The sequence below is a fragment of the Carassius auratus genome, chromosome 24, assembly GCF_003368295.1.
Source record: "Carassius auratus strain Wakin chromosome 24, ASM336829v1, whole genome shotgun sequence".
Taxonomy (NCBI): Eukaryota; Metazoa; Chordata; class Actinopteri; order Cypriniformes; family Cyprinidae; genus Carassius; species Carassius auratus.
Window position 1 is genome coordinate 17,448,262 of NC_039266.1, and position 27,770 is coordinate 17,476,031.

Sequence of the window (27,770 nt, forward strand, 5' to 3'; positions counted from 1 at the left end):
TGTGTGGGCACAGGGAGGAGCCGAACGCCTCTTTCTATAGGCGGCTTCATAGCGAGGCGAGTCGAGGAGGAAGAGGCTGAGAGGAAGAGAAGAGTGAGTGGGCGGGATCTAAACCCAGGCTGGAGTAGAGCATCCCTGACCGTGGCTCGGCTAACGGCTAGAGAAGCGTCTCCAGACTGATGCTGAGTCAGGTACAGGTGGGGTCACATCCTGTTTGGCTTGGACCCTCCAGAAATCATGGAGGAGCTGGAACATACCTGTCCACTGCCACGAACGGTGAGATATAGGTGTTTTGTTGTCGTCGATAGCATCTGTAAACCGTTGAGCATCCCTTTCTCTTTGTTTTCAGTCTGTGTTTATCTGAATGTGTCTTTTTGTTCTGCTGTCTGAGTGACATTGAGCTTGTGAAACTGCAGTTAAAGTGAGCTGTTTTTATTTACTATCTGCGTGTTTGTTCATAATGCTGTTTTTAGTCCTCTGAGTCTACCAGATATTGTTTTTAAGTGCGAGAGCCAGCGTTTTTGTGGGATGGTGCTGAGCTAATGTTACAGACACCATCCAGACTGCATTTATCAGCAGGTTGCCCTTCTGTGATGTTGCTCCTCCTTCTCACCTTGTACAGAATTCTGGGAACTCCTTCGAAACACTGTCTTCGTTGCTATGGGAATGAATCATGCATTGCTCCATGGAGATTTTTCCTCCAATGAGTAATCAGATATCACACACCTACATTGCATTGGATATGTAAATGCATAGGTGCCAGCTGGGTCTGTTGTGAAGATGCTCTCAATGGGCATTTCCTGAACAGACAGATGGTCACTGTTGTCCCAAAGGTCACTAGAAGATTGTCCCAGAAATTATTTTTTAATATTTCTGTAATGAGTTTGGCCTAGAATGCATTTAAACAGCATCTGGTGCCTCCGCCCACATGTGTACTAAAACAGAACATTGTCACATTAAAAGGATGCCACAAGGGTGATTTAAAGGGGTCATATGATGCTTTTTTTAAAGATCATTATTTTGTGTATTTGGTGTAACAGAATATGTTGAAATGCTTTAATGTAAAAAAAAAAACCGACAAAAAAACCAACATTATTTTTCAAATACTGTCCAATATTTTAGGTCCTCTATGCCCCGCCTCTCTCAAACACATTGTTTCCTACAAAGTTCCTCCTTCCGACAAGAGCAGTCTGCACTGATTGGCCATTTGACCTAGTTCATTGATACTGGCCAAAACACTGCAAGCACTCAGGAAATTTCCATAATCACAAGCTTTATCTTTCAAAATAAATGTAAAGACAGTCAATAATGTCCTTAGTTTTTCCTTCAGTTCAAGCTCGGACTGTTCAAAAAATCGAATGCGATTTTCATGCAAATATCATCAGTAAAGATGCTCCTCTAATTAGAAGTATATCTCCAGATCAGGGTTGCCAGGTTTCACAACAAATCCTGCCCAGTTGCTTCTCTAAACTAGTCCAAAACTAACCCAATTGCGTTTCCGGGAGGTTCCCAGATAAAAATTGCTTCCCGGGGTTAAAATGTAAATTTTTTTGGCAGTGTTGCCTTGGTAAAATTCGCATTTTAGGGGCTAAATATCACATTATTAGTATTGGGGTTGCTTCAAACCGCAGACATGAAAAACAATCGCAGACTTACTACAACGTTGCCGTTGTTAACTGACTAGATGTGCAAATCCACATTCATTATCAGCGTTTATTTGCGCATTTGTACCATGTTACAAATTATTTGTAATTTGTAACATTGTATAATTAAATTATTTGAAGAGGACATTAAGCAAAAACCCATTAAATATAATATAATATAATATAATATAATATAATATAATATAATATAATATAATATATAACTTGAAGTGGTAAAACATTTTATTCAACATAATATTGTTAAATAAGAATATTTTAAAATTTAGCTTTTGGGAACAGTAAAATCACATTTCAATGGTTTGAAAATTGTCTTTGACTTAAATTTTTTTGATAACAAACCCTCATTCTCACCCATATAGAATGCAAGTAGTGTATTTCTGCACTTGTAGACTAAAAATTGCACAAAAATAAAATATCCCTGCTACCCTGCCATACACTGAAATGCCAATTCAGAACCATGTGTTGTCACAGTGTCTGTTGGCCTATTGTTCTCTGTTTGTTATAAGCCACAAAGAGGTTTCAATAGATTGAAATATCCATGTTATGTATGTCTGTGTCTATATCCCACTTTGTGCTGCTGTGGACGAATGATTTGTCTTAGAGAACCCTCTACTGGACAAATCAATATCTGCTGTAAAGAGGCTTTTACACAGATTGTCTTGACATCAGTCAGATAATAACCTCTATTCGTACAAAAATGAAAACATTTTTGAGAAGATTAAATAGGATATCATGTCAGCAGGATCTAGGCTTGTTTAAACAATGTCTATTTATTTCTCACAATTTCTCTCAAATCAATGCATTCTTCAATCTTCTCCTCAGACTCTTATAGAGCCAGCCATATTTACCCCAGAGACGAGTTGTAAGTGTCGGGCTCCACACGAGAAGCTGACGGTAGAGCAAGCTCGACTCGGAACGCCTGGTCAGTCTGTGCTTTCTCTGTTCAGGTTTCATGAAACGGAACATTAAAAAAAAATTACCTTTTGTAATAAGGTCATTCCTGTTAGGCTATAACCTAAAAAAAAAAATATGCTTGTTTCATAAATAAGCAGATGCTCGGAAATATGCAGTCAAGCTCTTAAACATGATTTTTTTACATGTAGATGTTATATATATACAGTATATATAATAAATACAGATATATATATATAAATACAGTAAAAATAGTAATATTGTGAAATATTATTACAATTATTAACAAATGTTTTCTATTTGAATATATTTTAAAACAATTTATTCCTGTGATCAAAAAGCTGAATTTTCAGTATACCGTAATTACTTCAGTCTTTAGTGTCACATGATCTATTGCAGCTCAAGAATAATTTATTATTATCAATATTGACAGTTGTGTTACTTAATATTATTGTGAAAACTGAAAGAACAGCATTGATTTGAAATGGAATAGAAAATTTATTTCTTTCAAAAAACTAAAAATGACTGACCCCAAACTTTTCGACAGTGACCTATTTTTTTTTCTTCATGTTTTTGTGTCTGTAAATGATTTCGGTAACACTTTATAATAACTGCATGCTATTAATCATTAGTTAAGCATTAGGAAACAGTTAATTAATCATTTATAAAGCATTAATAAACATTTATAAGCAGTTTATAAATACAGATATAAATGCTTTATATCTATAATGTGTTTAATAATTGTTTTTTCATACTTTATTAATGATCAATTTATCATTTCTAAATTAAGTATAGCATTATTTACACACCAGTTATTAAGGAGTTGTCAGTGGTTCATAAGATCACTTAGAAATTGTAAGTAAATGATTAATAAATTATTTAAATGTGCATTCATACATCTTTTTATTCTGACATATAGTAATTTGTTACTTATAGTGTTAATAAATGGTTTATTAACATGTATTTCTACTGTAATTCAGGGTTAATTCAGGTAGTTATAAAACATATGTAGTTGTTAGTTAACTATTTTTGTGAGCTCATCTAAAGTGAGGACTATTTATGCCTTGTAAAGCTTTTACAAATGAGATTTAAAGGCTGTTAATATTTATATGTTCTGTATCAATGTGTTGTGTTTGTTTCCGTTTTTGTTTAGAAGATAACTGAGCCTTTAAATATCGTTTATAAATGCTTTACAAGGCATAACTAGTCCTCACTTTAGATGAGCTCACATAAATAGTTAACTGACCACTACTAAATGCTTTATAACTGCCTGAATTTACTACATTTCTTGTGATCTTATGAATCACTGGCAACTCCTAAATAACTGGTTTGTAAATAATGCTATACTTCATTGAGAAATGATAAATTGATAAATTAATATTATCAATTAATAAAGTATGAAAATACAATTATTAAACACATTATAGATATGCTTTTAAATCAAGAATAAAGCATTTATATGTATTTATAAACTGCTTATTACTGTCTATTAATGCTTTATAAATTATGAATTATCTGTTTACTAATGCTTAATTAATGATTAATAGTGTGCAGTTATTATAAAGTGTTACCATGATTTCTAAAAGTGTCATGAATTTTCCTTTCTCAGTGGACCGGCCGGTGCGAATCTATGCAGATGGCATCTTCGATCTTTTTCACTCTGGTCACGCTCGTGCCCTGATGCAGGCTAAGAATCTGTTCCCTAACGCCTACCTTATAGTCGGAGGTATAGAAGCATATCATTTACTGATCCAGACATTGCAATATACTTCTAAATCCTACAATTCTAACTGATCAAAATATGTATGTGTGCGTTAAGTATGCAGTGATGAACTCACTCACAAGTTCAAGGGCTTCACCGTAATGACAGAAGACGAACGGTACGATGCATTGAGACACTGCCGCTACGTTGATGAGGTTTTGCGCGATGCGCCCTGGACTCTTACCCAGGAGTTTTTAGAAAAAACACAAGGTCAGTTATTTGGTCACATCCTAGCACATTACCGTTCCCACAATTCCTTGCGGTTAACCCTGTGGTTCGTATTCTCTAGATCGACTTTGTGGCGCATGATGACATCCCATACTCCTCTGCTGGATCTGAGGACGTGTACAAGCATATTAAGGAGGCAGGTAAAGAAAAGCGGCTTTCGCTTAAGAGCATGTGTGTGTATGTGTTTCAGATCAGATCTAACATATATGAGTGTCTCAGGTATGTTTGTGCCCACTAAAAGGACAGAAGGGATCTCAACGTCTGACCTGATCACCCGGATAGTGAGAGACTATGACGTGTACGCTAGACGCAACTTGCAGAGGGGCTACACCGCTAAAGAACTGAATGTCAGTTATATTAATGTGAGTAAATGAAGGATCTAAGTATCCTCAAATGTAAGCTTCAGTTTTGCTGATTAGTTGTTCTGTTACCAGACAAACAGATCTTTTATGACAGGTTCTGGCGTCTGATATTTCTGGCATGGAGGCATGATCTAACATTAATGTACTTAATTATTTTCATAAATAAAATTACTCGTTCACCTAAAGGATTATTATCATTAAAATTAAAAATAAAACTATAAAAATGTAGTACTTAAGTAAAATAAACAATTGAAATAACATAAAATATAAAACTTATTTTTATTTATTTTAGCTTGATGTCAGCACAACATTTCTTGTTTTTCATTTAGTTTGTTAAATTACTAAACTAAAATGTAAAATTGAATAAATAATATAGACATATTTATATAAAAAATGGGAGAAAAAAAAATCTAATTCAAAATATTAACAAAAACAATAATAAGAAGAATTATACTAAAATAACACTCACCTTTAAAAACAAATGGATAAAACATATTTTCCTTAACCATTATTCAGAATAAAATTAGATATTTGTTATTTAAAATTTTTTGATTAAATTAAATTTTATGTATTTTGTTTTGTTTTCACAAATATCATGAATTAATCAATCACATCACTGAACTAAAAAAAATAATAATAATAAATAATTCAAACGAATTAAATAATTAAAATTTTAATCCATAAGTAAAACATGCTCATAATTGAAGTGATATATTCTCTGCATTCACTGTATGTACAAACTTGCATTTAAATGTAGTTTTGAAAAAAAAAAAAGATTAAAAACAGAGACCAAAAACAAAGTGATAATAAATAATACAAAGTATCCATATGATCTGTAAATAGAATCACATTTAAATTTTTTATTCATTTAAACAATGCTGATTTATTTTAACGTATGTTATCCATAAAGTAAAATGTGTTTTGAATAACATTTAACACAGACATTTAATAAAAAAAGATCTCTTTCTGGACAGGAAAAGAAGTACCGTCTGCAGAATCAGGTGGACAGGATGAAAGAGAAGGTGCGGACGGTAGAGGAGAAGTCCAAGCACTTTGTGTATAGAGTGGAAGAGAAGAGCCATGATCTTATTCAGAAGTGGGAGGAGAAATCAAGAGAATTCATTGGGAACTTCCTGGAGCTCTTTGGTCCAGATGGGACATGGGTAAGCAAGGGTATAGGGTAGAGTATATGTATACAAAAGAAAAACACATTGTTTGTGTAAAAATGACACATTTTTGAATAAGACCTTTTCATTTTACCAGAAGCAAATGTTTCAGGAACGTAGTGGGCGAATGATTCAGGCGCTCTCTCCGCGCGGCTCACCCAGCAGCAGCCCAACAAGGGAGTTTTCCCCATCCCGCTCTCCGTCACCTCCATCCCGCTGGGCCATGCCCCGAACCTCACCGCCCTCATCCCCGAAGGGCCCCTCGGCCTCCATCAGCAGCATGAGCGAGGGCGACGAGGACGAGAAGTGAGGAGTCAACCATCACACACATAATAGACTGCACTTTACCCACAAACACACACACATTAGCAGCGATGACAGGTTACCTACCCTCACGGGAAAACTTTAAGTACTGTACACAGCACAGGGTTGTTGAATCCTTTGCTAAAATATTTGAAAGCCATCGCAGCGCTGAACAGATCCTGGGGGGGATTCACCGAATCAATTGTGGCCACTGTTACAGTCTTTTCTTTGCACATACTATTTGTTGTTTCAAAACCCAAATCGATAAAAATAACATCAACAGGAATGAGCAATATCAGTATTATAATGTTATTAGCCGATATATTTAAGTGTTTGTGCTTGTACAATTGTTTGGTTTCCCGTATTTTTACATTCAGAATACCTTTGACATCATCTTTAAACCCACTTTTAATTTAATAACAATGTTTTTACCAAATTCCAAAATAATGATTGATTTTTCATACTGTACATTATAATTTTGTAATTATTTGAAATATTTAATTTGAATATCTGACATTTATTAGTTATCGGACTTAACGAGAAAAAAATATTGGCTTATTTTAATATCGGTGCAGCCTCACATATTTGGTTATAGGAGAAAAGTGGCCAAAAAAAATTGGGCTCATTGAAATAGACCCTGAATTTTTTTGCGCTGAAATATTGTGGACAAAAGTGGCGCAGCTTTAGTGAATTCAGTTTGAAGTTTGATGTTGCTCAGGTCTGACTGGAACATTGGGACTGTCCTACTGTAACACACTGTATGTACATTAATCCATGTTTATAGTAAAAAAAAAAAAACACCTATGTCTAATCCACCTCATGAATGTGTATCAGCGCACACATGAGAATGCCGTTAGCATTCACTGAGCTGTCTGTGCATGAATGTGTTTAGTTCTCATTAATAGTCATTATCCTGTGTGTTACTACAGCCTTAACCTCAAAATAGAGCTATTTCTTTGCAAATATATGACGAAATCAAGTAATGTCAAAATCAAATGTCTTAAGAATAATACATCCAAAAGGTCTAGCGGCTTAAAGATAAATTGTGAACTCAAACTAAGAGACTAAGAGAGATATCACATTTAAAGGAACACTCCACTTTAAAAAAAAAAAAGAAAAAAAAAAAGGATTATTTTCCGACCCCCTAGAGTTAAACAGTTGAGTTTTACGCTTTTCGAACTATTCAGCCAATCTCGGGCTGTAGCACTTTTAGCTTAGCTTAGCATAGATTATTGAATCTGATTAGACCGTTAGCATCTCGCTCAAAAATGACCAAAGAGTTTCGATATTTTTGTAGTTACATCGTGAACTAAAACTGATGGAAAATGAAAGGTTTGTGTAGTCTCTATTTTGAGGCGCTGTGTAATATCATTGCGCCTGCTGCATCACTGCTATGGCAGCAAAGTGCCTTGATTAATACACCGGAATGAGAGTATAGTTCCCAGTCATATCGGCCCAAAATTCGCAACTTTTCATTATCCATCGGCCTTCGTACACCTTCGTGTATCTACAGAAGAGTTAAGTTTTAAATAAGAAAAATATTGAAACTCTTTGGTCATTTTTGAGCGAGATGCTAACAGTCTAATCGGATTCAATGATCCATGCTAAGCTAAGGTAAAAGTGCTACAGCCAGACCCGGAGATCAGCTGAATGGATTCGAAAATGGCAAAACTCAACTGTTTAACTCTAGGAGAGTTAGAAAATAAGCCTATTTTCAAAAAAGGTGGAGTGTTCCTTTAAGTTCACTCAAAAAAAAAAAGGAAAATTTACTCACCCTCAGGCCATCCATGATGTAGGTGAGCTTGCTTCTTCAGATTTTAATAAATTTAGCATTACATTGCTTGCCCACCAAATTAATCCTCTGCAGTGAATAAGTGCTGTCCAAACAGCAAATAAACCCATAACTTTTCTCTTCACAAGGCATTAATTGGACTTGAGTCAGGTATATTAATATGATGTTTTTGGACTCTCATTCTGACATTCACTGCAGAGGATCCATAGGTGACCAAGTAATGTAATGCTAATTTTCTACAAATCTTTTACAATAAAGAAACAAAGCTATCAACATTTTAGATGGTCTGCAGGTGAGTAAATGTTCAGCAACATGGCATTTTGCGCTGAACTATTCCTGAAAATCTTTGCTGCTCAATCTATCAGCCCTACATCACGTAATGTCCTTCTGTCTTGTCTAGGTATTTCATTAAGTGTATGCCTGAGCCATGTCAATTTACATAATCTGCAAAATATCTCTGTAAAAATTGTCTTTTTGTTTGTATACTGTTACCTTTTACATTAAAACTTGCTTAAAATGTAAATAAACTGAGAAACAGAACAATTGTCATTTACAAATTCACGCACACATATTGATGGTAGTAGTTGAACATCTGTTTATTGTTCTTCTTTTACTTCAGATGGAATGTCAATAGATCAGTATCGTCATTATGATGATTCGTGTGTCAGTGTCAGCATCACACAAAATCACCTAACACATTTTTTGTTTGGAACAGTATTTATCTATAAGCAGTGGTGTTTAACTTGTCATAACAAAAAGAAAAAAAAGTCCAAAACACTTAAAAGTCTCACAAAAATGCCCATTTTGCAGATACAAGATGGTTGCATGACAACACTAAAATATCAGGAAAGAGTTTCATTGTAGGTAAACAGATTCTCCTAACGTGTTGAACATTAACACACTGTATGCATGCAAAAACTAGAGTATACAGACTAAATCAAAGACTGTTTGTGCTTGATGACGACACACAAGGCCATGAAGGCTTGTTTTCACAGGAAAATGCTTCCATACTTCAGACTGCTCTTCTGAACGCTTGGAGCTCAAGGCATCAAAGTGCATACTTCATCTAAAAACTAACAAACCATATTACAAATAATATTTTAAAATAAATACTGAAATCTACACTTCAATAACATGAGAAACCGCGAAGTACTAAATGTCATCAAAAATGTTCCCTTGACGTCTAAGAAGACCCCCAAACACAACACGAACCAGCCTTTATCAGATGTAGATGTTTCTATGGAAAGATTCTATAACGTGGAACAGTAACAGAATATCAGCTGATAAATATACAATCAATATGTATAAAAAAACAGCATGCCTGCAGAATTTTAATGAACCTCATGAACCTGAAAATGTACAAAATCATTAAAATCAAAATTTTAGCATCTCAAAACACAAATTTTTATTTTACATAAAGAAACTCTGACATTTTAAACTGATATTATGAGAAATAAATACATTTCCAATTACATGTATATATCTGTGTGTGTGTGTGTATATATGTAAACATACACATTATATATATATATATATATATATATATATATATATATATATATATATGATTTAGACATGTTCTTGACAGGTTTCATGAGATTCACCCTGGAGTGTTGCAGTAAAAACACTAAACAATTGTTCATCTTATGGAGTTTCAAAAAGCAAAAATTACTATGCTTGTGCGTACAAAAGAAAAGAATCACTGAGTGATAAATCACATGTTTTTTGTTTTTTTTAATAGGACAATGTCAATGTTAAATGACACAATGTAACAGACAAGCTAACTAGCCTGGGCAAAGTTAAGCTTGTAGTTAAGCATAGGTTCCTTTAATCGGTTCCTTGCTATGAAGCGCAAGGTTGGGGGTTCGATTCCCCAGGAAAACATGATAGGTAAAATTTTATAACCTGAATAACACTAAGTCGGTTTGGATTAAAGTGTCTGCTAAAATGCATTTAATTTAATTTTTAATTTATAACCCCTCTTCTTAGAATCACTGCACTCAAACAGTCCCAAACAGCATCTGGAATTATTTTAAGACGAGGTCCTCTGGAAAACATTAACTCCATCAAAAGGAATGTCTGAGAAGTAGTGGTATAATGAAAATAAATATTAAGCTAAAACTCAGATTCAGAAGGCAGCCAAGTTGCTTCTATGAGTTTATATTTAACTGCATTTTCTCTCAATCAAATGTTGCTGGTCTAAACATCTAAACTTTCTGTTTCAACAGTCTTCAAGCAAATATATTTATATCAACTATGTTACCATGCATGCAGTGGCTATAATGGTAGTAAAGCAGTAAAAAATAATAATTAATGACTATAGCACTAATGCTATAATAGGCTATAGTTGTGCATTCTTCTTCAAAGTTTACCACAGTCTCTCTTCATTTACATTAGCAGGAAGTTCAGTATTGCTGACCTATAAGTGGATTTAGGTAATATACTGCTGCTGCTCACACTGAGACCCAGCTCAGAATCAGCACAGCCCTACACAAATGCACAACTTGGGGGAAACTTAAAATATATGGGGGTCAAATAAATAAATAAATATCTGAAACTACATGTTTAAAAGTGTATCTGATTAGTTTAAAAGTGCATTCCACCATACCTGGAAATATCAGTTTATCAGCATACTCCTCTGCTCCTTAAAAAATATGTGCTCACATTTCATCCAAAACATTCAAAGAAAAAGAAGAACAAATTTTGCAATAAGAAAATGATTTTTTAGAATTAATGAAATTGTTTGCATTATGACATTTTGAGGAGAATTTCCTCTCAAATTCTAATTACTGTTAATCAATAATTAAAATAATCTTGTCTGGGCAGTTTTTCCCCCAATTAAAATGAGTATAAATTAAACGTACAAATATGTAAATACCTTAAATAAAATACTACATTATAATAATTGTACATAATGCAATAAAATGATTTTATAATTTAAAATAATACACTTTACTTTACTATATATATATATATATATATATATATATATATATATACACACACACACACACACACACACACACACTTACTTTTATAAAATATAACACATTATTAAATTAATGTCATAATGCAAAAAAAACATGACTAGGCTAATTGTACTATAATATTTAATTTTCTTCCTGCAAAATATAATTCCAGATTTTTCTTTTGTTTTAGGGTGAATGTTCTTGACAGCTTTCATGTCGTTTTGAGTTTAACCAAATTATTTTCATTTCTTCAGAGCCTTTTCAAATTATTTCTCCATTAGTCCACTGCCAAAAACCGGGAGCCGTAGTCACAGAAACTGTGGACAAACTCTCTCTAGTGCTTGTGAATGGCAGTGAACCTTTGTTCTGACCTTCTCAAACTCCAGGCGTCCTTCTCTGGGTGTTTTAGCAAATGAAACAGGGAGGCTACTGTGTGGCACAAACAAAAGAAAGAACCAAAGTATCTGACACCCCGGCCACAAATGCTCACTCTTTCCTCTAACCGCCCTGGAAGACACTAAAAGGAGATTCTGCATCTTACGTCTGTAGCTGCACAAAGGAGGAAGGAGCAGAGACTTGATGACACTTACATCATCAGCTCTCCTGCTCTGGAAATGCTTACAAGTATAGAACACTCAGCATCGATCTGATGTTGCCATAGCAATTGAAGCTAGACTAAAGACGGTAGGTCTGTAATGGGTGCCGTGGGACATGGATGGGGTGAGTGCAATTATCTTTTAGCCTTGTATTTTGAGGCATCTCGGGGCTCTTTGCTCGGGTTGCTCCAGTCATCCGCTCCTGGGCCTCCTTGATAGTGTCGCCAAGCAGATTTGTTGAAGACGGGCAGGCGCTCAAATGATTCGCTGGAGAGAGCCTGGCCAGAGAAATTTGTCACTCAAAACCCATTGGTGGAAAAATGAAATAAGAGTGCAAATTGAGAGCTGCTTTTACCTTCAGGTAAATGACTGCATCGGTCCCTACGCCTTCCATCGAGTACAGCTTGAGGTCCCCTTGAAAGTAGCGGGCGTACAGTCTGGATATCGGCAAACCATGTCCAAATCCAGCCTAGAGACACGTGGAGATCAGGTTACAGAGGACAATGCTACATTTAGAACTCTTGTTCAAGGTTAAAGTTGGTTGATTTCCCTTAAATTATGTCATTCTTTATTCACCCTCACGTTCTTCCAAACTGTTACGTTTTTCAGTGAACACAAAATAAGAAGTTAAAGAAAAAAGAAAACAGCACCATGAAATTAGAATAATAAATACATACAACTTTACAGTGATGTTCTAAACAGTGTTTTAGTATTATTTATATACATTACTTTATTATTATATTTTGAATTAGTTCCTATTTTTATATATTTTTTTCTATTTTGTTATTTTATTTGTTCATTTCCGCCACTAAATAAAATATATAAAAGATATTTGTGACTTTTTCCTCACAATTCTGAAATTTTTTGTCAGAATTGCATAATACAATCTTGGAATTCTGACTTTTTTTCTCAGAATCATGAGATATAAACTCACAACAACTAGCTGTAATGTCAGAATAGTGTGATATAATCTGCGAGATAACTCACAATTCCAACTTTTTTTCTCAGAATTGCATCACATAAACTTTAATGATATAAACTTGCAATTGCGCATTTTAAAGACATAATTGCAAGATATAAATTCGCAATTCTGAGAAAAAAAGTGACAATTGTGAGAGATAAATTATTGCGAAATTGAGGGGGGAAAAGTCTGAATTGTGAGTGTATATCTCGCAATTTTGAGTTTATTTCTCAGAACTGCAACTTTATACTGTATCACGAAATACTGATTTTGGATGGAAGTTTATATCACAGATTTCTGACTTTATTTCACAGAAGAGTTTATATCTGACTAATTATCAGAATTGCAAGTTTGTATCATGCAATTAGTGAAAAAAATCAAAATTGTGAGATAAAAATGTTAATGACCTTTTTCATTCGGAAACGGGCTTCCATACTATTTTAATTTAATTTTTTTCCTGTTCTTTTGTCTCTTTTGTCATTTTGAATAAATGAAATAGTTTATACAAATATTTATATTTACCTTAAATTTACACAGATTTTAGTTTGAGTCATTTTAGTACTTCAATTTTAATAGGATTTTTAATAGCTTTTTAGTTTTATCGAAGCCAGTTTTGGCTAAATAAACAAATAATGATAATAATAATAACCTCAACATATTCTTGACAGCTTTCATAAATTTTTGAGTTTAATCAAATTATTTTAATATAACATAACTTTGGCATTGTTTGGCTTTAAGGAAATTTTCAACATGTTTTTTGTGTCCTTTTTGGACAAGCACAAGAGCAGTCTTAACATTCTTCTACACATCTCTTTTTGGGTTCCACAGTCTAATAAAAATCCACACTGGTGGTTTGTAGCCACACTTCTTTACCAATGGCACTCGTTTCGAGCCTAGACTGGGTGTGGGTGCAGTCGAGTAGGTGTAGTTGAACAGCCTGTCAATCTTCCGTAAAGCCACACCCCCTCCCCTGTCACTGATCTATGATGAAAACACAGGACTTTTAGGATCAAGGCATGCCAGACACACATGTTTGCAAAGAAAACTGATTTGCAAACAAACTGACCTTCACAGAGAGATCTTCCTTCCCCAGGGTCACTTTTGCTTTTATAAGAGGAAGACCCTCCTTACTACCCTCGTGAAGCTCATTGGTGGCCCGCATTGCATTCTGAAAACACAAACACGAGCTATTACAACAATACATCAGGGCCTTGGGAAAAACACGAAGATAAGAGCTCCTAAATACTGAATTGCTTAACACATGCTGGTTCTCTGATATCATATTTAAAATCCATCTGGGGCAAGTTTTAGAAACATACCTTAAACAATTCAAACAGCATGTGGAACAAGTGAGAGGGAACGTAAACAGCCTGGATGGGTTTTTGAGGAGCCTTTGCTGCATAAAAAGTAACATTAAATAGACCTTCAGAAGTTCTACATGAATTAGACATGAAGCAACTCTGAAACAAATATTATATATTGAGCTTGTACCATTGAATTCCTCTATCTTGAGTTCAGGGGCAGCTGAATAATATTGCTCACACACCATCTTGGCGGTCTCGTATGCATCTGAAAACAATGTCACACTGAATCAGTGGAGAACAAATTCCAAACATAAGATAAGAGTGGCTTTCCTACACTGCCATTCAAAAGTTTGGAGTTGGTAGGGTTTTTTATACTCACAAAGGCTGCATTTATTTGATCAAAATACAGTAAAAACAGTAATATTATGAAATTGTATTGCAATTTAAAATAAGTGGTTCTATTTTATTTGAATATATTTTAAAATGTAATGTATGCCTGTGATGGCAAAGCTGAATTTTCAGCATCATTACTCTAGTCTTCAGTGTCACATGATCCTTCAGAAATCATTCTAACATCCCAGTTTACTGCTAAAGAAACATTTTTATTCATTGATGAAAATTTTGAGCTGCTTAATATTTTTGTAATACATTTTTCAATATTCTTGATAAATGTAAAAGTTCAAAACAAGGGCATTTATTTAAAATATAAATATTTTTTGATATTATAAACATTAAAAATGTTGTACGGTCACTCTGGACAATGTGTCCATGCTTAAATAAATAAAAATAATTAAATTTAATTAAATTTAATTTAAAATGTCATTTAATTTAATTTTTTTTATTTACAGACCCCAAACTTCTCAATGGATAGTTTTATGTGACAGAACAAAAAATAAAATCTCTAAACCTACCAGTCACCACCTCAGCAACATTGCAGTTGGGATCAATACTGCCAATGTGTTTTGGATGGGCTGGGTTGATGTCATTGCCAAAAAGGAGAGCTGTAATAAAGAGAAAAGCAATTACGATGCAACTCTATGAAAAGCTATGGTCCAGTAAGTGGTTTCTTTTTTTGCGTGACATACTGTGCTGGTTGATGAGCATGCGAAAAGAGATTCGGTTGGTGTAGAAGCGGTCCAAAAAGTACTGGATGTTGGAGCTGACGAACGGATCGAAACCAAACTTCTCTTTATATTCAATTACACCCTGGGCCATAGTCGGGACCACATCATTGTGTCTATTCCTGATCTCAATGAGAGTTTCCAGAAAGCTAAAAAAGTTGATATGGGGATAAAAAAAAAGGTATTAAAATACATTTTGTAGATCTTAAAGAGATAAATATAAACAGGTTTATAAAAAGTTTTTAAATAAATATTACAATATTGAAATTCTATCCAAGATTGATAAACTGATGATTATTTTATATAAATAAATCATAGACTAAACAAAATAAAAATAAATCTCTAAAAATTACATTAAAGACCAATTTTTGAATGCTAAAAAGTGAATTTAGGTATCACAACATTAGAATGACAAATTTATATTGAGATTTGATAAAGTTAACAGTGTTATTAAAAATTTGTAGTGTTTTTAAAGATTAACTTTAAGTAAGTGTAGGTGAAAAGTTAATCTAAATGTAAAAAATTGCAGAAATTAGCATGAACAATAAAATATACAACACTGACCTAATTCTTTAGCTACAGCAACTGTAAATAAACCCAAATATTTGCTCCATTTTCATTCACGTCATTTATAGTATTTTGTATGAATAATAAAGGCCATTGTGTGCAGACATGGCATGCAAGTAGGATTCTTCCTTTGTTTTTGCTGACCCAGCATGCATATTTGTTCTTTTCCACTGTCAGGGCAGCTTTCAGTCTGATTCGTTCTAAACTCTGTCCTGAATTCACCTCCAGTGAAAAATAACAGCATGCTGTGCAACTGCCTGCAGAACAAGACCATCTAGATTCTAGATGGCTTACAAAAAGCAACAGAACATAATAAAAAGAGTCCTACTCACTCATTCAGGGCATGTGGGTCTTCTGGCTTCCTGTTCTCGAACTCTAGAAGTTCAAAAAAACTTTGCATGTACCTGTGGAGAGATTTGGCACAGCTCAGGCTTCAGTGAATGTTCATCTGGACGTCCTCTATTTTAAACTCATTCGTACTAACCATTTCTGCACCAGTTTGACTGAAGGTTGACTGAGGAGCTTGTCAGGCAGCAGATTGACCTCTCTCATAGTGTTAGCCAGACGCACCGGCAGCTCCTTCCGCAGGAACATGTAAGACGTCTTCTCACACGCATTATCCCTTCCTGAAAAATTCAGCAACCAGACATTAACAACTGAGAAAACACAAAGGGTGTTAGTGTTTACAGATGGGAAAAGGCAGAAAAATGCTTTGTCATTCATACCTGAGATGCCTGCAAAGCACTGAACACGCACACACCCTGCAAACCAATTTCGGCTGAACATCACAAGCAGGATTAACTATCCATATAATTTAAGATTGTAACTAATATCATAATTAGCCTTGTTGCATAAGCCTTTATTCTGACTCATGTAAATATAACTGTCCTTTCTGTGCTATTAGTGTTTTTGTTCGATAAACCATACCCAAAAATTTCGATCAATGAAACTTTATTGCTTCACAGTGATATGGTTTAGGACAACGGGTGATTTAATGGCTATTTTAGGGCGAACTATCGCTTTAAAAAACAATTTATTGTGACTAGCTGTAGTGTTTGACCTCCCTAGGTAGAGTTCGTATCACACACACTTATTGTACATATTGTATTTACATAAAAAAGCATCTTATTAAAGTACTTAAAGGGAGCACTGTTAGACTAACGGACAGCTATTTTGTATCCATATCCATTATTATAGTTAAACTTAATTGTATATATTAGGAGATGGTTCAACAAGAGTGTATCAACAAGTAACACGATACATGACCACAAATGTTTGAAGGACATATAGTGGTCAAAATATTTACAGACATATATGCCATTAATGATTCTAAAGTGTATAATGATTTATGAAAGTTAACTTTTGGAAATCATTAGGTGGCATGTCTCGTACAGTAGCAGAAACAACAAATGTACTCAAAAATGTAAAACAGATATGTCCTGTGAATGTTTTCTTTCCAGAATGAACAACGTTCTTGATTACCAGATTTGTCGCATTTACAATCTGAATACTAAACATACAGTAAAACAAGGAGGGCTAATAAAACATTTATTTTATGAGGCAATCATCATAATCATGTTGCATCAGAAGTAACAAGCGTTGCTGTCAGTCTTCATTGATGGATGCGCTCACTTACCGAATTCCAGAAACTGTTTTATTGATAGGGGCGATGGTGAAAACCTTGAATAATATTCTATCTTTGGTAAATGGTCCTTCAGAAAAACTGCGTACAGTCTCATTGTGAACCGACTGAGGCCAGGCTGTTTATGAAAAAAATCCTTATATTGGGATCATGGCAGGGATGGTCCAAAGAGTAGAGCTCACCGCGACATCCGTATCCGCAAAATTCACCTCCGTTTCATATTATTTTCACATATATTTTATAAGAGAACACTGTCTGTATTATTCGCGTGTACCTTCTGTTTTCCCGTACAGCCACTGTTGCGCTAAACAGCACGTACACACGAGCGAGCAGCAAGCCGCTGTGATTGGCTGAGAACAACAAGGGGGGAAAAGTCAGTGCTTTGTGATTGGGTCATCCAGTTCCCTGACTGAAACCAGAAACGCCACTGTGGGAAGTTAGGTTGCAGAACAGCGGTTCTTTTTTTATTGTTTTTATGTTGTTTACATTTTGTGTATAACTTCCTGCAAAATTTAATGCCGTTTAATGCAAGTTTTTTTATTTTATTTCTGAGAGCCATGTGACACAGCTGCTTGTCCATAAAATCCATTTTATGGAAACTGGAATACTACATTGCTAAAAAAAAAATAATCTAAACCAGCCTAAGGTGGCTTTAGGTGATCTAGAATGGTTTAGTTGGTTTCTCAGTCTGACCAAATGAAAAGCTGAACATGAAAAAAGGCCAATTTGCAAAATACATTTATTGTGTTGCTTCTCAGTTATGTACAGATAGCTAACAGTGTTATTTTAGTAGGCCTTTCATTTATATATTTTACAGCTTTAATGAATATTTTGAGTTAGCTTTTATTTTTATATATTCAGTTACATTTTAAGTTTTGTTTTTTTTAAATATTTTTTTATAGTTAGATTTTATTTTTTTAATTGTCACAAAGCATCACTTTTTAATAAACCTAAATGTATTGTTTTTGTTTTATCAATTTTTTTTCTTTAGCATTTCTATTATTATTTTAATAGTTACAACAAACAAATGACATGATAACTGGAAAAATATGTATTCAGCAGTAGAAAGTGACAGACTTTATAGTACAAAGGGTAATTTCTCAACATTCAGTCTTTCAACATAATGAATCCTGACTTTTATACAATTCCAAAAGTCTTTTATGCAGCCTACCATTAAGCCATAGAAATGACTTTCTCTCATTTTATCAGGAACATGCACCATGATTCACAAGATCAACTAAAGCTTTGTAGTCCTGATTCCCCCGATTGACACACCCAATACAGAGTGTAAACACCAATATCAGGGCCCTTAAAGCCATGGTTGACCCTACAGAGAAATTCTACAGCCAAATGACAAGCAAAAATGTCAATAAAAAACAGATCGGGCAAAGTTTTAGATACTAGTATGCACTTACATATAGAAAAACAAAAGTTAATGACCATCATTGTTCAATTTTCAACAATCCAGTCTCAAAAATATGACAAAATCTCAATCACACACAACAGTCTGTTGTTCTCAGGCAATATCTACGACTTTCTTTGAGGTGAGGACAGTCTTTGTCTCCTCAATATCATCATCCAGATCTGGTATGGGGTCATACTGACGTCTATATAAAATGCGGGTCACTAGCGTGATGATGAACATCTCCACAATCAATAGCTGCTGACTCATCACTGTGAAAAGAAATTGAGGGTGTTTTAAGGAGCCATTAAAATCTGACAGACTACTTAAGTGGATTTAGGGAAATTATGCAAGATTTAAAGGGACAGTTCACCCAAAAAATAAAATTTTGTTGCCTCAGACAACTGTATGACTTTCTTTTCAGTAGAATTGTTTGGTGTAACACAAAACGAATTGACTTTTATGCTGCTTTTTAAGGGTTGACAACTGCTAGTCCCCATCCACTTTCATTATATGGAAGACAGAAGACAGACAAACTCGTACAGGAATAACAATAATAATGACAGAACTTTAATTTTCAGATGAACTATCCCTTTAAATCCTGTGCCCTATGATAACTGAACAACACTCACAGTATCCACGGGACTGGGACGTGTAGGGCGGCGCACAGGCAATAGTCCCGTTCATTGCCAGTATGTTGATGATGGCAGTTTGCAGCTGGCTGAGAATCAGCACCAACTGAGGGCAGATACAACTGTTGAATCACTGGTAGCTCTCATTCCAGTAATACTAAACACCAAATATGTTCTAAAATGCCAAGCTATTAAGTACAAAAAAGCACACAAACCTGATACATGGCATATTTAGGGATCATTTTAAGGGTGCGCAATGCCTCTCGCACATGCATGAACATTATTGCTACAGGCCAAAGGGCGATAATGGTGAAGACGCCTATAGAGCAGTTTATCCATATGGATGGTCCATTAGCTGAAACCTAAAGACCAGAGAAAGAGACATTCTGCACTCTTGTCTTTCTCAATAAAATTAGGTATTAAAAAATATTTGCAGTCTATACTTACATCAGCAACATTGTAGCTGCCATTAGTCCAGAGGACTATAGAAAGTATGGTTAAGATCAATTTTAACAGCGCAAACTGGTAGGACCCCAATTTCAATATGAACAAAGATTTTCTGAAAAAGCAAAGCACAATATTAGAAGAAAGTTGAACTATTTTAGTTTCGTTTTCCCACATGAGCCCACACACAGGTATCACATTCAACAGTTTGAGCTGAGTTTGATAATGGAAGTCTTACATAACACTGATATGAAGCCAATGCTTCCTAGGAGACACAAACTACTTCTTTCTTTCAGATAGCAAAGAGTGCAATGGCCCTGAGGTGCCCATTTTAGGTTACAGACTAAGCACGATAAAGCTCTCATGTTGGCAGTTTGAGTTGAATGGCCAAAGGTGAACTCATCCTGTCGTCATCCAGTCAAAGATATGGGTCATTAATTGCAACCATGTCAGTTTCAGAATGTTTATTAGTAATACACAGGAGCAATTTAGTTAATAAGAGTGATTCGTTTATTTCTACACAGCCTGCTGTTTAGGAAAACTGGCCCCTGATTAAACCTGGCTTTTCCCAATTATATATATTTTTTTGTTCTCCATCAATGTCACCTGATGGAATCTTGGATCCTCGCCACTGTCACCTTTGACTTGACTGCACTCACACTGTAGGATTGGAACAACATTTGAACTAAATTTAACTGGATAATGATATTATTATCTATCATAATTGATGAACTCTGCAACAATGACCCAGTTGTTGCTGAATCAACTTTAAACTTGAGCTGAATACTGACAATATTGCTCTTCTATAGAGCTACTTCTGGCTGAATTAAGCTTGTTTCAAAATTTGCATAAACTGAGTTGAATATTTACACTTTTGCCCTTTTAGAGCTGCTTTACAACTAAAATTGTATTCGTTTCATAATTGAATATAAAACCCGATTCCAAAAAAGTTGGGACACTGTAAAAATTGTGAATAAAAACAGAATGCAATGATGTGGAAGTTTGAAATTTCAATGTTTTATTCAGAATACAACATAGATGACATTTCAAATGTTTAAACTGAGAAAATTAGGGAAATTAGGGAAAATAATTTGATTTAAAATTTCATGGCATCAACACATCTCAAAAAAGTTGGGACAAGGCCATGTTTACCACTGTGTGGCATCCACTCTTCTTTTAATAACAGTCTGCAAACATCTGGGGACTGAGGAGACAAGTTACTCAAGTTTAAGAATAGGAATGTTGTCCCATTCTTGTCTAATACAGGCTTCTAGTTGCTCAGCTGTCTTAGGTCTTCTTAGTCACATCTTCCTCTTTATGATGCGCCAAATGTTTTCTATGGGTGAAAGATCTGGACTGCAAGCTGGCCAATTCAGTACCCAGATCCTTCTTCTACACAGCCAAGATGTTGTTATTGATGCAGTATGTAGTCTGGCATTGTTATGTTGGAAAATGTAAGGTCTTCCCTGAAAGAGACAATGTCTGGTTGGGAACATGTGTTGTTCTAGAACTTGGATATACCTTTCAGCATTGATGGTGTCTTTCCAGATGTGTAAGCTGCCCATGCCACACACACTCATGCAACCCCATACCATCAGAGATGCAGGCTTCTGAACTGAGCGCTGATAACAACTTGGGTTGTCCTTGTCCTTTTTAGTCCAGATGACATGGCGTCCCAGTTTTCCAAAAAGAACTTCAAATTTTGATTCGTCTGACCACAGAACAGTTTTCCACTTTGCCACAGTCCATTTTAAATGAGCCTTGACCCAGAGAAAACGTCTGCGCTTCTGGATCATGTTTAGACATGGCTCTTTTTTTTACCTATAGTGTATTAGCCGACAAGGGCGAATGGCACGGTGGATTGTGTTCACCGACAATGTTTTCTGCAAGTATTCCTGAGCCCATGTTGTGATTTCCATTACAGTAGCATTCCTGTATGTGATGCAGAGCTGTCTAAGGGACTGAAGATCACGGGCATCCTGTATGGTTTTCTATCCTTGACCCTTGCGCACAGCAGTGTTAATTTTGACACGAAATTTTAATTTAGTTTTAGTCTTAGTCTTTTGACTATAATTCTTTTTAGTTTTAGTCAAGTTTTAGTCATCTGATTTGTTTTAATTTTAGTCTTATTTTAGTCGACTAAAATTGCTTGGTATTTTAGTCGACTAAAATAAGACTAAAATCAATAACAGATTTACTAGACAATTTTTTACAGCTGGTATAGGAAACAAACTTAACCAAAATATATAAAACACAAATTCAACTTTATTTCAACACAACTGTGTCTTTATTTCGATTCAAAAGCTTTTATGCAGCAACAAACACTGTCATGATAATGTAAACAATAACTAGCTGCCAATTGACCATCAATAAAAGAAAAATAAAGTTAGGTCCAGGACCTTAAAGCTTACAGCTGAGCTGAACAATAAGTGCATACATTTAAAATAAATATTTAATAAGTTGGGTGGATAAAAAAAGTAACAAGATTTTATAAGGTATTCATTTGTCTAGCAATATTGTATGTTTTAAATACTACAATATTGCTAGATTAGTATGTATAATGATAGGATGTGAACATTCACGTTTCACATGACTAATATAGAAATATTTGTGATATTGTCAACAAGTAGAACATTATAAAATATACTAAACATTAGTATTAATCAAAAGTATTTATCATGATATTACGTATTAGTATTGTGCTCTCATCTAACTTGAAGAAGGGGCTATTTTACAGTACTTTTCAGTTCGTAATATTTAATGCTACAACATCTACGCACTGCAGTCTTCCAATTTTGCTTAGCTCAATAAACAAAAGAACATCGTTGTGAAATTACATTTGAGAAAATGTCCGGGTGGCTCGTCTGTAAATGTCTTTTCAAATTGGTTGTGTTCTTGCCACGAATGAGCGCTCCGCGTGCTTTACACTGTTTTGTTTTGTTCGTCGTCAAACGTGAAGTGAGCTGTGGACATTTTGTCGCTCTTTTAGACATCACCTCTTCGAATGCCGACTTCCCGGGAGCTCATTTAAAAACTGAAAACCTTCGCTTCACGTCTCAATAAGTCAGGCTCGGATTGGTTCTCTTCTCTCATGCAGTCTGTTCCGTTTTGCCGGTTCTTTTGCTCATTCCTCGCATCTCTCCCTTCTGCTGATTTGATTTTCGTCACAGTCTATTTTCGTCTCGTCCTTTATTCGTTGACGATAATGTCAATCAATTTAGTCATAGTTTTAGTCTCCATCAGTGCCTTCTATTTTAGTTTTCGTTTCGTTTTCGTCCGCAAAAATATATTCGTGACGAAAATAATGACGAAAATATTTAGTCAACGAAATTAACACTGGCGCACAGAGATTGTTCCAGATTCTCTGAATCTTTGGCTGATTTTATGCTCTGTAGATTATGATAACTTCAAATTCTTTGAAAATTTTCTCTGAGAAACTCTCTTCTGATATTGCTCCACTATTTTTCGCCGCAGCATTGGGGGAATTGGTGATCCTCTGCCCATCTTGACTTCTGAGAGACACTGCCAGTCTGAGAGGCTCTTTTTATACCCAATCATGTTGCCAATTGACCTAATAAGTTGCAAATTGGTCCTCCAGCTGTTCCTTATATATACACATTTAACTTTTCCGGCCTCTTATTTCCGGCTACCGGTCCCAACTTCTTTGAAATGTGTAGCTCTCATGAAATCCAAAATGAGCCAATATTTGGCATGACATTTCAAAATGTCTCACTTTCAACATTTGATGTGTTATCTATATTCTATTGTGAATAAAAAATAAGTTTATGAGATTTGTAAATTATTCCATTCCTTTTTTACTCACAATTTGTACAGTGTCCCAACTTTTTTGGTATCGGGTTTGTATATTAAATTTAAGATGGAAAAATAAGGCTGTGAGGAACTCTCTAGTGTTTATTTGTGCATTGAAAGTTTTCTTTCATCAGCTGAACAATTGGTATGTTGTTAAACAACAGTACAATCCACTGAAATGCACCATATTTTATCCATCATTCCTGTGGAAAAATTTTTTTTATATGGCACTACCCTGACTAAGGACTATTGTCCACCTTGGATATTTGCAGAGGTCCTCAAGTGGGCACTGGACCCCTGATAGATACCAGAGGGTTGGCTATTTAGATTGCTATTTAGATTTCTGCAGAAGTCAAATCTTCTTGGATCTGATGGCATGTGACAAACACCCTTAGTTTGCTTACCGTGTGATGGGGACGTTTGGCAGACATGGACAGCAGCAGCAGCAAGGTCCCGTGCTGATCTTAAATGACTTGTTCTCCGAGCGCTTGAGAAATGCATTGTCTCCTCCCACCTCTTCAATCATGAGAATCAGGAATTTGAAGACCACAATTGCAAAGTATCTGCCAATTAAGTAAAAAATTTTTTACTTCGTGTCACAGTTGGACATACACCAACAAATTCTTTCAAAGTTCTATACACTGGAAAATATCTATGGCAGAAAATAATTTGAAAACAATGTTTGACCGCTACTGAATTACATTTAATATATCATTCATACTTCCTTTTTCAAAGCTTTCCACACAGGGGAAAAGCGCAGGGTGTTAAAAGAGTGAACTCACGTGGCTGATGTCATATCAGTGAACATTGTGGCCCTTGGAACCCACATGCCCAAACAAGACATAGTAGCAATAACCTGAAAAGATAAAGATAAATATACAGTAATGCCTTAGAAGAAGATGAACTTGAGACTCATAATCACATATCCAAGCAGGAATGAACTAGAAATGACTAACTGTACTATTGCCTCAGTTTCCGTCTGTGTGGGATACAGATAAAACTCATATTTGACATGTCAGTTCTAATTAGGAGTGATGAATTATTAAAAAACTTTTTTTAAATAATAGATTGTAAAAATACTGTACCTGAAGGCAGGGAGGGAACTTAAATGGTAACATGAATAATAGAGCAGATAAAAAAGACACATGTTTGACTGACAGAACTCACCGGTGCTGCTCCAGTTACCCAGATGATCACACTTTTCTTATTTGGAGGTACTTTCTTATAGATGTATATGCATTCTTCGATGAAAACCAGCATGGACACTGTAGCCATTAAAGTCAGCACAGAGAAGAGGACAATGCCAAAGATATCCAGCTCTGAAAAACACAATTACCACTCTCAGAAGATCCACATGGCTAAAAAATTGTCCATACATATTTAGCATTATTCTAATACAAGCATCATTTTAAAACTATAACAATTTTAAATATTTTTGGGTTAGCTGAAATAAAAGTAAATTCTAAATATTATATGTAAAAAATTTAGTTTATTCACAACATATAAATATTTGAATGAAAATTACTAAAATGAAAATTATTTAAATAATGTAAACTATTTTTGGACCAGTTGTAACAATAATAATAATAACAAATAAAATAAAATAAATGTTAAAAGGCATGAAGCATGAAATAAAAGGATAACACTATAGAGGCAAACAACTCTATAACTTCCCACATTATATCCTATTATTTTATTTTTTAAATATAAATCATAAAACAAACAACATGCGATCAATTTATCAGTCTATGCTTTTAGCTGAATAATTATGTGTGGGCATCAAATGGCAAATTACTGTAAATAGTGTAATAAACAAATCTTTTATAAAATCATTCAGACTTTTGTTTAATTATAAAATATAATTCAATATATAAATACATACTATAATAGTAAAAAATACCACTGCGTAATGCTTTTTTTTAGTAGTGTACAAATAATGATAGATGATTAAGCTTAGTAATCACATCATTAAATACATTTTGGAACAATGAAAACAATGAACTTGGAAACAAATGAACATGGAATAAAAGGACTATCCACACCATCATATCCTTTTGAATCCTTTGGAATCCTTTATCCATGTGTTTTCATTTAGAATGAAGTCATTGGAAAAGTCTAGTCAGTGATAAATTGAGATTCTCAGGAATAACGGTCTCACAACCTTGCAAAACCCATACGCTGTGCTGTGTGTGAAAGATGAATCAATACCAGCCCATGCATGCTGAATCCATTTGAGATTGCATCACTTATCAATATTGTTTAAATGGTACTTTATCTCACACATTGTGCTGGTGCGTAGTTTTACACAAACCATGTGTACGGTGTTTCATTCTGTTCACTGATGTGGCATTTCCTAACTTCCTTTCACAGCTGCCCGTATAAAGCCTTCGTCAATCACAGTACATGCACTTTCTTGTAAGTCGTTTTAACAAGAACGCATCTGCCTAACACGTCATTGTGCATGTACACAGTTCATCTGAGAACAAATCATCCTTACGTTTATAATCACACATTACTCTCATCCCACCAGTTACTATGAGTTTGAGTAAAGGTAAGAACTTTTAAAACAAGAATGCGGTTTGAAACACATAGTATACCGAAGTCGAGGGTGACAACCCGGAAAGAATCCACATCAGAGCTATTCAACATGATCATGCATGTAAACTTAAGGTTCAAGAGCACTGAACCACAGGGCAATCACTTCTTATCAACAATGAGTGGGAAGCAGTGTAAGATATTAACTATTGCTTTCATTGGCTTTTTTTTTTTTTTACCTTTAAGATTTTTTTCTATGACCATATATAAAAACACATGGCCATCCATTTATTAACCAATGCTTTTACCTGAAAAATTAAGGTGTGGCCTTAAAAAATGTAGAAAAATAAATAAAATCAAAATAAAAAATGCCTTGCTAGAGTACATTGAATATTATATTCTGATTCATAAATTTGATTATACAATTCTATATCATCACAGAAGAGTTTATGTAAATGCTGTTCATAATAATAATAATAATAAAAATTATTAAGAACAAAATTCTGAATATTAGACAAAAATTACCACAGTAATTTATCCCAATTTGTAGACTTTTTACGTAACTATATTAATTAGCCTAATATGAAACCTAGTGTTTTATGTTTTGTATTTAAATCTGTATAATTTCCACCATTATAGTTATTAGAGTAAAATAATAATAATGATAATAATAATGGGGTTTCCTTAAAATAGTGTAAAATGCTTAATAAGGTTTTAGCTTTTGATAAGTAACTGAGATTGGCCGATAATACTATTTACTACAGCAGGATTGTGCTATTATAATATATATATATTTTTTCGTATTCTTACATATCTACATTAATAACAACAAAGATTCTACAGTAAGAGCAATTTTTTGTTTTTACTGCTGCTTAAAACACAAGTTCAAGGTAAAAATTTACCTTAGGGAACAACTTTCTGTAGCCTAGCGAATTAAAGATATGCTACTTACGCATAATAACATCGATAGAGTACGGAGCCCCTTCCCTGCACCGCGGATCAAAAAGTGTGACATTGGACATTTCCATCTTGACACTCAGCGTTTATTTACGTGATCCAGGGCAAACTGTAATCCGTGAAAACCCCACTGTCCTCACCACAGGTTAGTTTCAGCATGCGTGAAACTAATAAACGGAGAGCAAAGCAGGCTTGTGTTTTGTAGACTTTGTAATGTAGAGGAATCAAACCCTGCACTTGTTAAAGGGGCCGCCCATGCAAGGGGTAAATATTCATGGCTCACTAACCAATGAATATTCTCTTTCACCCGACTACACTGCGCCTGCGCAATAGCGTCACACTCACACAGCGTCACGCTTCAGAACAACTATGCTTTAAAAGGATTCGGTAAAGTAGAGGATAGGCATTAAAAATACATACTATTGTATAATATAATCGAGTTTATAGTAGTTACTCACTATACACGTCAGTGTATAAAAAATAAAAATAGCAACAATTGTGTAATGTTTGGTTTCCATGTTTGTTTCTGAATGCATTTCTAATGGAACTATGGTAAAATAGGTTCTGAAAAGGGATGAATATATAGAATGTTGGGTAGAAAGACAGTCATGCTATATCCAACTGAAAGAAAAACTGAGACT

At 34.6% G+C, this 27,770-nt stretch overlaps 2 protein-coding genes and 1 pseudogene across 3 annotated transcripts; 1 reads left to right on the forward strand and 2 right to left on the reverse strand.

The window, feature by feature from the left end:
- The first annotated feature begins 222 nt into the window (after positions 1-222).
- LOC113042478 (choline-phosphate cytidylyltransferase B-like) lies at positions 223-7,191 on the forward strand (annotated as a pseudogene).
- A 4,079-nt stretch (positions 7,192-11,270) lies between these two features.
- On the reverse strand, positions 11,271-17,813 carry LOC113042479 (pyruvate dehydrogenase (acetyl-transferring) kinase isozyme 3, mitochondrial-like). Of its 2 annotated transcripts, none has more exons than XM_026201363.1 (11): positions 17,344-17,813; positions 16,192-16,333; positions 16,040-16,111; positions 15,105-15,289; positions 14,931-15,020; positions 14,207-14,284; positions 14,035-14,111; positions 13,782-13,883; positions 13,589-13,696; positions 12,110-12,223; positions 11,271-12,032 (listed from the first exon to the last, which is right to left on the reverse strand). In XM_026201363.1, the coding sequence occupies exons 1-11, from the start codon at positions 17,444-17,446 to the stop codon at positions 11,889-11,891; spliced, it is 1,215 nt and encodes a 404-aa protein (XP_026057148.1). In that variant the 5' UTR covers positions 17,447-17,813; the 3' UTR covers positions 11,271-11,888. The 2 variants fall into 2 exon arrangements, with proteins under 2 accessions (XP_026057148.1, XP_026057149.1); XM_026201364.1 differs by lacking the exon at positions 17,344-17,813 and adding an exon at positions 16,433-17,312.
- Positions 17,814-18,385: 572 nt separating this feature from the next.
- On the reverse strand, positions 18,386-27,363 carry LOC113042480 (organic solute transporter subunit alpha-like). Its single transcript, XM_026201365.1, has 8 exons — positions 27,125-27,363; positions 24,805-24,956; positions 24,420-24,493; positions 24,042-24,200; positions 19,831-19,942; positions 19,599-19,745; positions 19,384-19,489; positions 18,386-19,023 (listed from the first exon to the last, which is right to left on the reverse strand). Exons 1-8 carry the CDS (start codon positions 27,198-27,200, stop codon positions 18,866-18,868), a joined length of 984 nt encoding a protein of 327 aa, XP_026057150.1. The 5' UTR covers positions 27,201-27,363; the 3' UTR covers positions 18,386-18,865.
- Positions 27,364-27,770: the final 407 nt, after the last annotated feature.